We start from the raw sequence: 13,301 nt of genomic DNA on the forward strand, positions 1-13,301 counted from the left end.
ACGACACATTGTTCAGCACCAGTGTACATTTGGGAGTCGGGCTACAAAACAGGATTCACTGGAGCGCCCTAAGAAAAAAGTTGAAGTCTGTCCAAAAGAAAAAAAAAAACATGCAAAGATGAAGGTAAAGTGTTTCTCTGACAAAAGCTGGGTCTAAAAATGAGCTAAATCTTCTGTGCATACCTGCTTATGTTGCAGTTTTGATAAAAACATGAGATTACTAAAACAATAATTTACAAGTTAAAATAAGCAACTAAAAATTTACAATACAAATACATAAGTTGATCATTTGAAAAAGTATCAGTGCTTCTTTCTTTATTTTTTTTGCTAAGCAAACATACAAACTTCTGATGGCGTGAGAAGGCATTTGATCCTCTGTAGACTTGGCGTTTACTGACTAACATCTGTGCTGTTAAACCTTCGATTTTGTCGGGATCAGTTCGCCTGTTCTCTGGATGCTTCACAGTGGTTTGCTACATTGGACGTTTGCACCCTGCCGTTTCACATTAGAACAGACCGAAGGTGCAGAAAGTGCCAACTTTGAAACGTATGACAGTCTGCAAGTTTGGACCCCTGTGTTGGAGAGTGTCAGTGTTCTCGTGTGCGAAAAAAAAAGGCAGTTTGGGTGAGACTTTTTGCTCTTTTGTGGAGATGAACATGACGACGATGCTTGTACTGGCTGTGCTACCGTGCACATTGCTCACAGCATGGATTCATTCACATTTGGTGGAGGGGTGGATACAGAAGTCTATTCTGCTATAAGGCTGTAAACATGATCTGAAATGCTAATCTGACACAAAAAAAAGACAGAACTTTTACATATCAGTTATTTCTAACACAATCGCATCAAAGGAAAACAACACAAATATTGCAATATAAAAAAATAAACACATTAAAAAGGTAAGCTTGAATTACAATATCTTTCAATTGATCAGAGAATTTTGTCAGTCGCTGACATGCTTAATGTCATGTCGACATCCGTGTAATAACTTATTTATTACCTTTCATTCACAATGGCTTGTGGTAAAAAGACAGTTTTGTGACGTTTGTGACATTAAATTATGTAAAAAGGCATCTAAATAGTACATGATACAAGTGCAAAATCGTATTTTACAGTGAGGTAAAACAATCGCATCGTAAAAACCATGACTGACTTCCATTATCCTAAAACTATTAGTAAGATACAACAGTCTTCCCTTAGCATGATCCAGTAACCAATGGAACTCAATAACAACTCTTTTTTTTAATCTGCTGCTTATATTTGGTTAACAGTTGACTGAAATTTGGTACATTAAACCACTTAGTAAACATGTTCCCGGCCATTTTCCAATTATTATGGCATTGTCATACAGTTTAACATCTTACAGTTCTAAATAATTGCGCTGAGTACCAAATGAAAACATGACTCCATTATTTCCACGCTTATTCTAAGATTTCACAGAGAAAAACAATTCCTGGTGCTTGGTCATCCATTTTTCCTCAGATGAGGTCCCTCCTCTTCACCGTGTAACCGGTTACCAGATCCCGCTGGATCTCCCCCCTGGAGGGGCGAGGATCCTGGCCGAGGATCTTTTGGGAATGTTGTCATCGATCTGAGCACCTGGAGCAGAGCAGGGAACGGGGTCACATGCAGGCAGCGGCAAAAACACACGGACCGGCTTTTTCCTCCAGGTCCCTCTGGTGTTATCAAAGGTCGTGTAAACAGCTTTGGCTGAGGCACACTTAAGAAACGCAGCTTAAAGTGATACTTAGAAAAAACAATTCTCTGCATTCCTTTTAACATGCGGTGACTTGCTCATAAGCTGACCAAAACATCAGAAAACATCCAAACCTTAGCTTTTATTGGAGAGGACACAATACCATCTTTGTGAGAGAAGGTATTTAAAACTCGCAAGGGTGGCCAAGAAAAATTTGGACTGGAAGACCAACCACGCTATAAAGTCTAATCTGTTCTGCTGAATCAGAATGTACCAGTTCATAATAAAGCTATTACATGGTTTGGGTAAGCTACTATTTTATCTCTGTTTCCCCCAGGAGTTATTTCTGAGAGTGTTGTTGGATAACACAGTTGAAATTTGTTGGCGAAGTCAAGAAATACCAACAAGCATAAACTATAAACCCTGCAACAATAAAACAGTCACCTTAAAATAAAATAAAGAAGTTGTATTACATGTATCCTGAACACTCATTTCCATTTGGTTGATACTGACAGATAAAGGCTGTTAGTATAAGTTTATGAAGAAGAAAGTGTATTCTGTGCAAATGCTGGCTTGGCAAAACCAATTTAAAAAAAAGTTCTAGAATACAAAATATGTCATTGAAAATCTTAAGAAAATCAGAGTATTCATAAAATCTGAATCATCCTCAGCTGGTCTGATGTGCCTACATCTCTCTGCGTTTTTTTACTTTACTCACAGCGCCCTCACCAGGCCGGCAGCAGAAGTGCCAACATCCAGTCATCAACCAGTGTTTCAGGCTCAGAAATGTCTCCTTTCACAGATTACATGTGATGAGTCAAAGTTACCGAACGTATCTGAATTTTCCTCACCAGACAGGCTGAAGCTGGACTCATGGAGGTCCCTCACCCCACCGTGCCGGGTGCAGGGGCGAGTCGGGGTGTCCAGATCCGAACCTCCAAAGTCCCTCTTTCCTGAATTTGCAATGGCTACAACGTCTCCCGTGTAAGGCTCCCGCTCCACAGCTTTCACCGCCTGGGACTGGATCAGGACAAAGTTTCAGCAAAGGTGACTTTACAAAGGATTTGTTTTTGTTTGTTTTTTTTGTTTTTGTTTTTGTACAGTAAAAATAATAATAATAATAATAATAATAATAATAATAATAATAATAATAAGTGCATTTTATTACTGTACAAAATTTTAAGCTGAGCGTCGTCATGCACCTTTTCCCTCTGGACCATCTTCTTGTAGAGGTAATCGGGGAAGGTCCGCAGTGGGCAGAACTTTCCGGAGCCCTCGGCGCACGTGAACATGCCGTTTTCGTACACCAGACGCCCACGGCTGATTGTGACCAGGGGGACGCCGCGACAGCGCAGGCCCTCGTACAGGTTGATATCACCCCCTTGGAACTGGTTATCCACGGAAATGGTCCTACAGGTCGAGATTCAGGGGCAAAGACAACAAAGTTTAACGAGACAAATGCTCGATCGGCCTCAGAGAGCTGCAGTCAGACGTGCCGGTCGATCAGTGGAGGGATTGAGTTTCATACTTGGATCCCTCGGGGTCCCAGACCACCACGTCAGCATCTGCTCCCGGGATGATCCTGCCTTTCCTGGGATACAGGTTGTAGATCTTGGCTGCGTTGGAGCTCGTGACGGCAACAAAGCGGTTTTCATCCATTTTGCCTCCAACCTGTGAATTGAAACAGACACAGCCTGTTAGGAGGCGTCAATACACGACAGATGTAGAGTGTCCTCAATCAGAATTTTCTAGCAGCCGCTCAGGAACAAAGGAGCGTCACACACCACTCCCTTCTGCCAGATGACGCTCATACGGTCCTGAATGCCGGGGAGCCCATGCGGGATCTTGGTGAAGTCATCCTTGCCCATGGCCTTCTGTTTGATGGTGAACGGACGGTGATCGGACGCCACCACATTCAGCGTGTCGCTGCAGCGGGAAAGAGGGGGTCATGATTTTCTACAATGACTGGAAAAATGTGATGATATTTAATGAATCATTCTATAGACCGCTCCTCACTTTCCCAGCAGGCTCATGAGGAAGTTGGGAGTGTTGGGGTCCAGGCGGAGAGGAGGCAGAGTGACGTGGGCAGCGGCGTGGGCCCAGTCCTGATGGTAGTACTGCATGCCAGTCAGGATGGCGTGGGCTATGGTTGTCTCTCCGTGGACCACCTTACCTGGAGTCAGACAAAAGCATCATGGATGCACGTTATTAGATCAGATGTGCAAATATTGCTGTAAAACATGACCGGGGCTAAACAGGAAGTATATTTCAGTCAATATTATCTCAGGTAACTTTAGATATACATTAGTTTTATTTGTTTATTGATTCTTCCATCTTCTGCACAGGACGTAGGTTTAACTTCAGCCAAAAGCCCAGGGTACTCTATGAGATAAGAGTGCTAACCACTACACCGGCATGTGGCCTCACCTTGCATTTTGGACGTAGCCACTACATCTCCTGCAGACATACTGGACACATTCACGAGATAGATTGGGCAGCGAGCCTAAAAAGATCACACACAAAAGGTATAGGGTCGTTTTAAAGCTCTTTAAATTGATGCTAGTAGTTCTAAGTTAAATAAAATAAAGAAAATAATGCATTCACGCTGTATTTTGAAATCTTTCTGTTTCCTTGTCTCACTCACCCTGTTCGCGATGGTAATCGCCCTGTGGGTTGCCTCTGCTTCCAGCTGTCGATAAAACAAAAACAAACTGTGAGAAACCATCAGTGTTTGCAGGGATAGTAAGAATTAAACTGGCCTTTTTACCCATAGTAAAAATATTTATACTCATAGCTAAACTTATTTTATTTGAGATTATCGTGAAGCAGCAGGATTATTCTGACCTCTTCAGGCCGGCTGATTTCAATCCCTTCTGGGCCGCTGATGCCGAGGTCCAAGGCTTCTTTTGCACCCTGGGAAGAGGCAAGGCATTAATTATATGCATTCAATAATTTGGTGCTTTCATGGTCTCCATCATTCACCTGTAAAACATTTCACGATGTTAGAGTGCAGCATAAACGAAGGCAGACTGATTCCCCACCTCTGCCACCAGCTCCCCGTTCTCGGCGTGGACCCTCGCCACGGCGCCGATGTCCTTACAGTGCTGCAGAGCCTGGAAGAGCTCGCTGTCCCTCAGCATGAACGTGTCCTTATAAGCCATGAACATCTGAAAGGAATTCACTCCTTGCTCCCTCACCAGCTTCTCCATCTCAGCTCGGACCTGCCGGAGAAGAACGCCCGAGCTTCACATCCCGACTCGGGAAAGAAAAAATCTGAAACTGTTGTGGTTTGATCCATGTACAGAGCAACAGTACCTTGGGTCCCCACCAGGTGACCCCTACATGCAGGGCGTAGTCGCAGCACGCTTTGGAGTCCGCAGAGCCACGGCACTTCTCGTAGGCCTCCAGTAAAGACTCATTCTTCTCTGGCAGAACGTGAGAGATCACCATCGTCGTACCGCCGGCTAACGCAGCCTGAAAACAGCCAAACGTGAGCTCCTAAGTTACCTAAATGTGGGATATAACTGTTTCATTTATTATTAAAAAATAAACAATGCAGAGTATTGATTGATCACAATTTATTTTTCAAGAAGATTTTTGTGGCTGAATGACATGAGGAGACCTAAAAGATACAGGATGTGAAATTTAAATAAAGCCACTTGTGTGCATTAGGAGGCAGCAATGAGTCACTGTCGCTCAGATTAGGTTAGTAGTTTGGTTTTCAGTGAGAAATTACCCAAATTTCCTGCATTTACTGCATTTATCATTGAATCTGCAATTTACTTGGATAATTTCTGATAAGCCTGGACAGGTCAGGGGTTGATTTAATAGATCACTAATTTCACTGCAAGACACAACACAAACAGCACATCACTCTTACCACTTTCAACTTATTTTTTAACATATAAAACATTTAGATAAACTTAAATGACCATTAAATGTGGATATTAACTGACAATAAAGAAGAAATTAATAACATGTGAAGCCATAAAGAGCTGCAGAAAGAACTGCTTCGTTTACCTTTAATGTTTACCTTAATGATTTTCCTTTGACGACTGTTAAGGGAAATCTAAATGCTTCAGTAGCAGAAACGCGGGACGTACTGCTCCCCACGGTGCAATCATAAGGTATTAAAATCTATTTGCACATCTTTTTTTTTCACAGCATCTGCACTTCCTTCTAAAAACAGATTGAGACATTTTTATCAATAAAATCTTAACCCCCCCCTCAACAAGTGAAGACACTGTGTGTTTTGTGTACAAGCGCACGCTCGGCTGAGCATCTGTCAGCTGACCCTAAAAAGTGGAGTAATGTGCGTCGGAGGGAAGGAGTGTGTGTGCGAGGGGGAGTGTGTGAGTCTGAGGACCATTGTTTCTTAGCACAATGGCGTGAGTGAAAAGGCTTTGCGGCAGTCTTTGCAGCAGCCAGCGGTCTCCATGGCAACAGATACTGATCTGCATTTGCCTCCAGACTCACTCTGGAGCACGACAGCGGCGAGGGAGGGGCCGGGAGAGAGAGAGAGGGGGGGGGGGGGGGTGTGAGAGAGCGAGCAAAGCCGAGAACAGTGTCTGTCGCCAGTGTCTACCAGGCTGCTCAGTCTCAGCATCCGTCACCTCCGAGCTCCTTTCCTCTCCTCAGTGATGAGTCATGGAGATGCCCTGTAGCAGAGCGGGGCGTCCCGAGCTTTTAACGCTCTCAGATGACTCCATTTTACCCACCAACGCACCACAAAATGCCAAATGACACTTGTGGGGATGTGGCGTTAGTGAACATTCAGACCTCTGAAGAATAATTGAATATATGACTCATTTTCATTGAATGATTGATTTAATCTAAAACAGGTATTTTCACCATTAGAGAAAAAAAACAAGTAGTTTTTGGTTGAGTACTGGATGTCCTAGTTTGTCACCTTATAAGATTATAGGTAACAGATGTTTGGATCATAGGCAGCAAAAGTCATAATTCATCTGGTCAGTTAGATGCTTTGAATTTGACGTTTCATTTAAACCAGGAAAATCCCTGATCTTTCATGAAGTTCCTAAAAAACAAACAAAGAGGCCTGAAAACCAGATATGAAAAATCACAAGAACCATGGTGCTCACTGTTTTTTCTTCATATGTAGCTATAAATGTTTGTGAATTTTGTGGACGGCCATCATATTTTGCTTTCTGCTCGTCTGGTTTGCATCTCGCGATAAAGATGAGCAAAGAACCACTGAAGCCACATTGGTGACATCTGACTGGTAGAACTCAATTTAAATTTGTGTGAATATGTAGCTACTGGTCCAAAATTCTGAGCTTTTCAATGCAGTCACAGAAGTGAACTTAAGTGTCATTTTGTGAATCCAGAAACTTTAATATGACATACACATATAAGCTGACCACGATGAAAGGAATTCTTCATCTTTTCAGACGTAGTTCCAGGGGGAAAAAACTCATATTCCGACCAATACAGCCTGTCTGTTGTTCACTCTCTCATAGATTCCTGTTATTAAACATGCAGTGAACACTGCCTCCTAAATCTATCAGCTAGATGAACATCTCAGTATTTATTTCATAATCATTTAATACTCTGTTTTCTTTCTTAAATTTCTCTGATTCCCTTACAGCTTTATTTTACTCTTCATGTTTATTTGAGAGATTAGTGATAAGAATAAATGAGATCATACTGTGATTTCTTACTGCATTTTACTCTGACTGACAGCACAAGCCCAAAATAGCCCACACCTTTCATGTAAGACTACAAAGAAGCAGCAAAACCAAATGCAAGAAGAATAAGGAACGTCTTGGGTAAAAATAGGATGAGTGAAAAGCTTCGCCAGGTTTTTATCTTGCTGGTAAAATTGAATTTGAATTCAGCAGCAGAGCTAATATGAGGAGATAACCCTGAAAGCCGAGTTTATTGGCAATATTTAGTGTTCTTTGACTGAATGTATTCAAAAAAGCTGCTTCACGTTCATATGTTTCCTTTTCTCTCCACAGGGACGGTACCTTGGTGCCGCTGTAGAAGTCGTCCGCCGTGGTGGCGTTCATGAAGCTCTCCTCCAGGTGGACGCTGGTGTCGATGCCTCCAGGAAGCACCAGCTTCCCCGAGGCGTCGATCACTTTGGCCCCGCCGGGGATCATCATCTCCTTCCCCACCTGCTGGATGATGCCGTTCTCGATGTAGACGTCGGCCTCCTGGGTGCAGTCATCGTTCACCACTTTGCCGCCCTTTATCAGGATCCGCACGTTTGCTGAGCTGGAAGACATTGCTATTGCTCTGCAAGGGAAAGATAATTAAAAAAACCCAAATCTGTCAAAAAGGAGGTTAAAAATGGTGATCTAACTTTCTGAACCACACAAACTGCTAGAAAAGTTACAGCCAGCAGTTTGGTTCTGATAAAAAAAAAAAAAACATCCAAGAAGCAAACAGTAGAAGACTGAAGCATCTGCAATAAAAATGAACCTTTATCATACCTCATTTTCAGACAGTGCAGTGAACCTGAGAGGAGAGAAAAAGCTGCTGCTCTGCGACCCGTCTGTCACGCTCTGACTGACATCAGCCCGGACTGAGGAGGCTGTGTCAGTCACCGCCTGAGACCTGACGTCCCCGAGGACGGCCGAGCAGTGGTAAACAGAAAGGAGCTGAGTCCAATTGTGGGTCACAAAAAAGGCAGGCGACGGTCAATGAGGCTATTATTTTTAAGGACTATAGGAGCATAGAGCGACTCACAATGATGCTCATCACACAATGAAACTATAACAATTACAGAGCCTGAAAAATGTGTATGGGTTTACTTTTCACTTTCAAATCATATATTTTTTATTTTTACTTTGACCCTCCAAGCTATGCTCCAAGTTTTACTCCAGTAGTGTTTAAATACTTTTGAGTAAAGCCAGTAAACTTCTCACAACTCATATTACAAACCCTGTAATCAGCCGACACATTATTAAGAAGCTGCACTGACACACTGTACAATAAGTGTTTTCATTAAATCATTAAAAATCTACAGATTGGACAATGTAATATAGCAATGGTTTCATATACCATGCTATTAGTAAGGAATTTATACTGAATCAGTGAACGTTTTTACTCTCCTATTCTCACTTGTGTTGTATGTGATTTTGTTGCAGTTGTTTGTAAGCTTTAAAATGGAGCGTATTTTAATTTTCTGTTACATAATGAAAAAAATGTAGCTTTCCAATTCAATTTTCATTCAAACATGGCAACGTGTGAGAAAAATGGATTCAGCATCCACATTTTGATCCTACACTAAGCTGACACACTGATACTTTACTGAATAATGGGATTTTAGGGTTTGAAATGTGCATGTGCCATGTTTACTACAGGCTTAAAGAAGTTGTTTTTTCCCTTGAAACTGGATTTATGGATTCAGGATTCAGGAACGTGTACCTGCCCAGTATAACATATAAACATTCACATGAACCAAATTTAACCCGAACAAATAGATCATTACACATTGGGGGGAAAAAAAACCTTTTATATAGTCTCATGTTTGTCATTTAAGACACAGATGTATTTCTATATATTCCTTAACATTGCTCTCTTTATTTTCTGTCTGAAACACAAACTCTGCAACAAAAAACGGAAAACAATGTAACCATGACCATCTTCATTGAATTAGTCGATTAACTATTCATCTGTGACAAAGCATCCCCACTATCTGCACCCTCCCAACACTGTATTAAAGTGTGTGTGTGTGTGTGTGTCCATCCCTGACGCGCTTACGTGCATGTGTGCGTGCAGGATGCGTACGTATGAGGGTGCGGCAACTTTACTGCATGGCATGGACTCCTTCACACACCCACATCTAATGGATGTGCGATAACATGATCTCCCCTTAATGTGGATCCTCGGATAGGACAAAGGCGCGTTTCTAAACCAGGTCGTCGTGTTGATTATTGTTTTACTGAAGCCAGGCTGCAGCTACAGGCGTGATAAAGTTATCATTACACAGCAGGGCCTGCACATCTGACACCAACATTTAAGTTGTAGCTGGATGGTTGGTTTTAAACAGGTGAGTTATGGGGGAATAAAAGCCCAGACCAGACAGACCGTGTGAGCTGTGGATCACACTTTTCAAATTTCACTTTTCTTGAAACAGACCGTGCAGCAATGCTGCCTAAATGTTACAATATCCTTTTAAAAAAAATACAATATTTCCATTAATAAATCAGGGGAAATTCCTGCTCCAGATCACCAGTGGATCGCCTTGGTTATTGCGGTGAATGGTTTTATTTTGATGATTAGGTGTGAAACGCACTGAGATGATGACACTTCTACTTGTGCGACTTGACACAAAGAAACCGGTCTCCATCCGGCATGATCGGCTGCACCGGCTTCATTACCGACCTAGAAACCGCCTCCCTGCTCTCAGTGTGCCCTCCATAATAATAAAAAAAAAAAAAACCCGGCGTGCGTCTTTTAGCGCGCAACGCGCCGCACACATTATATCTGCCCGCAGGAAGAGGAGCGCCTTTCTTCCACTCCAGGGTGTGTGTGGATGAGGTGAGGATGGCAGAAACAGCGGGCAGGGCAGACACCCAGACGTGTAGCAGCCAGGGGGGGCATGGAAACAAAGTCTCCAGGAGAGGATCTCCCTGCAGACCGCCGCCGGTAGCCTTTTAAACATGCTCATCCTGAGGACCACCTACCTCCTCGGGGGGCTCGATGCCGCTTTCTGCTGCTCCACTCGTCCCTCCGGTTACTTTCTGGGCGAAATGCAACACGATCCTGTGGATGGCACTTCCCAAGGAGATCCACACCAGATGGATACCTTCCTGGCCGGTCCGGGACCAGCAGAGCGCAGCATCACCGCCGTGAAGGCAGCGGAGACGCGCACGGAGCACTTCTGCTGCAGGCCTCCACAATAAAACCAAATAGCTGTATCTCTGCATCCACAGAAGACTTTTCTGCAGAGTCAGCATATTTCTATTAGAAAAAAAAAAAAAAAAGAAGAAGAAGAAGAAGAAGAAAAGAAGCTTTTTTTTTTCTTTGGTGTAAAAAAATGAAGAATAAAATAGTTGATTTGTCATCATGTATAACACTGTTTTCAGTCATGAATATCACCACCTTCTCTTGCCAAGCTGTAATAAATGCAATTGGTCCAAATTCACGTCAGCAAGTAATAATAAGTAATCAGTAATCAGTAATCAGTAAGTAATAGTGCACATTTTTAGTGATCAATTTTTGCAGTGAATTAGTGTTCCTAGAGTCAGAAGCAGCTTTTATTTTCCTGTGCTCCTCACCTGTGAAACAAACTCACGCTGACACACATTTTAACTGAACATTTGTTTGCTGCAGCTTTTTCTTTAAACAACACATTTTACTAATTTGACTACATTCATCTTAATAAAACTTTACTTATTCTCTTTTTTCTCTTTTTTTTTTTTAATTTCCTTTGCTGTGAATTCTCTAGCATCTGAATGGAGCTGTAGAAATAAACTTGCCTTGTCTTATATTTTGTTCGCACGTGGATCCTGTTCCGGTCGCAGCCTTCCTTCCTGTTGGTAAACTTGACGCAGCACGCAACATGCAGGCCGTGCGACGTCCGTGCGCTCCAATCAGCGGCGCCCTCTGAAGGCTTGGTCTCCTCAGCAGCCAATGGCAGCGTGCGGGGGGCGTGTCCGCTCTGACGGGGTTGTACCACTATCACAACAGGGGGAGGGGGGGCTCAAGATGACGGACTCAACAGTGAAGTCGATGTGATGCTCATTTTATGGTTTTATGGGCTTAAAGAAACGGTGTGTCGAGGAATGAATAACTTTTCCTGCTTTATGGGTCGTCTTGTGACAAGAAAAATTACGGAAAAGGAAAAAATATTCTGCAGAAGTATTTTATCTATACAAAGAGCAGCTGCATAGGAGATGCAATGGCCCAGAATCAAACAGGACACTGCAGCATTAAAGTATCGGAGGTGGTGAAACAACCATATTTACCCTCATAAACAGTGTCATGCAGGGGCGTTAAACATGAGGTCCGTGGCCTGAAACCAGGCCATGTGTGGCTCCAATCCAGGTCAGGAAACGACATAGCAAACTGAAAAAATGTAAAAGAAACCACAGATTTTTGAACATACCTTGCCAGGGTGAGTTTGCAGAAACATGCATGCAAAAAAGCTGCAAAATGCAAGAGTTAGGATAGAATTAAGTTTTTTTTTTTACATTTTATGTCATAAAATATCAATAAAATTGGCTTTTTGTTGAGACTATAGTAATTTTCAGTAGTAATTGTTAAACATTTTTCAAAACTTCTACTTTATTATGCCACAACAGGGGAAACTGTAAAGTTCAAATTTAGATATTTAAAGAGATATTTTGCCACTGCTTTACCAGTCAGGCACACTGAAGATTAATTGTGGATATATTAAAACACTGAAAACTCAGAATTGGTAAATGATAGTCAGGGTTTTATGATTACCACATTTGTGTTTCTGCTTCTCTGTTCCATAGTGCTCTACAGTTGTGAACTGAATAAAGTATAGAAGATGGATGTTTTTTTTATTTTTGATCTTTTAAACTTTTTATGATCCAGATCATTTCTTTCCTTTTTGTTGTTTTGTGTTTGTGAGATGTGTGATTGCACACCGTGCAGCTCCAGGTGTTTCCAGCCAAACAGAAATCAAACAGTGGAGAAAGTGGTACACTTTTTTGCACAAAAACAATACATTTATTCAAGTGTTCTCCAGCACAAGTACATACGGAGCCTTTATCTTCTCTCGGACACTAAACATAAGTATGGGGTCAAGGGTCAAAGTGGAGAATGAGTGCTACATTTGCTGTACGAACTGGTTCTTGAGGAAAAAGCATATAGGCCATCAAACAGTTATGACAGAAAGAAATTCACACAGAGTGTCAACAGTATCACCAAATATAGAAGTATTGACCTGCCTTAAACAGTGAATGAAATGTTGTTTCTGATTTTAAAAAAGAAAAAAAAAAAGGAACAAAAAAAAAAAAAATAAAGAAGCATCAATTCAAAACCGAAAAGAGACATGGAGAATATTACGGCATGGAATGTAGGGTTAAGAAGCAATGCGTATTAAGCAGACATTATGCTACAGTAAAAGTTATTACCGTTTTTTTCTCACACAATTTTCCCACAGATAAGCACCAACTACAGCAATCTCTAGTCTAAAACAATATAGGAAACCTTTCATTATTTGTTATCCTTATTTTTTTTTTTCAAGTACAAAGTTAAAATGCCTTTGTTAATATATTTATATGAGTGAAATAATAGTCATTTTCCGTTACTACAAGGAACTTAAAACAGTCATTGTCGAGACATTTTTATTTATCTTCCAATGAAATATATTTTTCTTGATTCGATAAAATGTTTAGCACCATTGAAAACACCTACAATCCCTCTTTTTAAAGTCTTACAAAAAAGAAACGGAAGCAAAAAAACACCACCATGTAGGGCTGTGCAGTGAAGTCGAGACCGTTCATCTTAAAGCTGTCCTAAGGCCAATAATAAGATCACAAGACATCAAATCTGGTTTCACTTGACACAAAGAAATCAGTATGAAAAAAAAAGGAAAGAACAGAAAAGAAAAAGTGGACTTGAAGTCTCCCTACATCTAAAGCTTAAAGCAAGTTTTGA

General features: G+C 41.6%; 1 protein-coding gene across 2 annotated transcripts; it reads right to left on the bottom strand.

The window, feature by feature from the left end:
• Positions 1-1,487: 1,487 nt before the first annotated feature.
• dpysl5a (dihydropyrimidinase like 5a) lies at positions 1,488-10,503 on the bottom strand. 2 transcript variants are annotated; one of them, XM_030116644.1, is made up of 13 exons: positions 10,355-10,503; positions 7,688-7,958; positions 5,013-5,171; positions 4,739-4,918; positions 4,542-4,610; positions 4,342-4,386; positions 4,125-4,200; positions 3,714-3,870; positions 3,482-3,623; positions 3,226-3,368; positions 2,900-3,107; positions 2,549-2,717; positions 1,488-1,600 (listed from the first exon to the last, which is right to left on the bottom strand). In XM_030116644.1, the coding sequence occupies exons 2-13, from the start codon at positions 7,946-7,948 to the stop codon at positions 1,515-1,517; spliced, it is 1,695 nt and encodes a 564-aa protein (XP_029972504.1). In that variant the 5' UTR covers positions 7,949-7,958; positions 10,355-10,503; the 3' UTR covers positions 1,488-1,514. The 2 variants fall into 2 exon arrangements, with proteins under 2 accessions (XP_029972504.1, XP_029972503.1); XM_030116643.1 differs by lacking the exon at positions 10,355-10,503 and adding an exon at positions 8,156-8,217.
• Positions 10,504-13,301: the final 2,798 nt, after the last annotated feature.

Source organism: Salarias fasciatus, chromosome 19 (assembly GCF_902148845.1).
Source record: "Salarias fasciatus chromosome 19, fSalaFa1.1, whole genome shotgun sequence".
Taxonomy (NCBI): Eukaryota; Metazoa; Chordata; class Actinopteri; order Blenniiformes; family Blenniidae; genus Salarias; species Salarias fasciatus.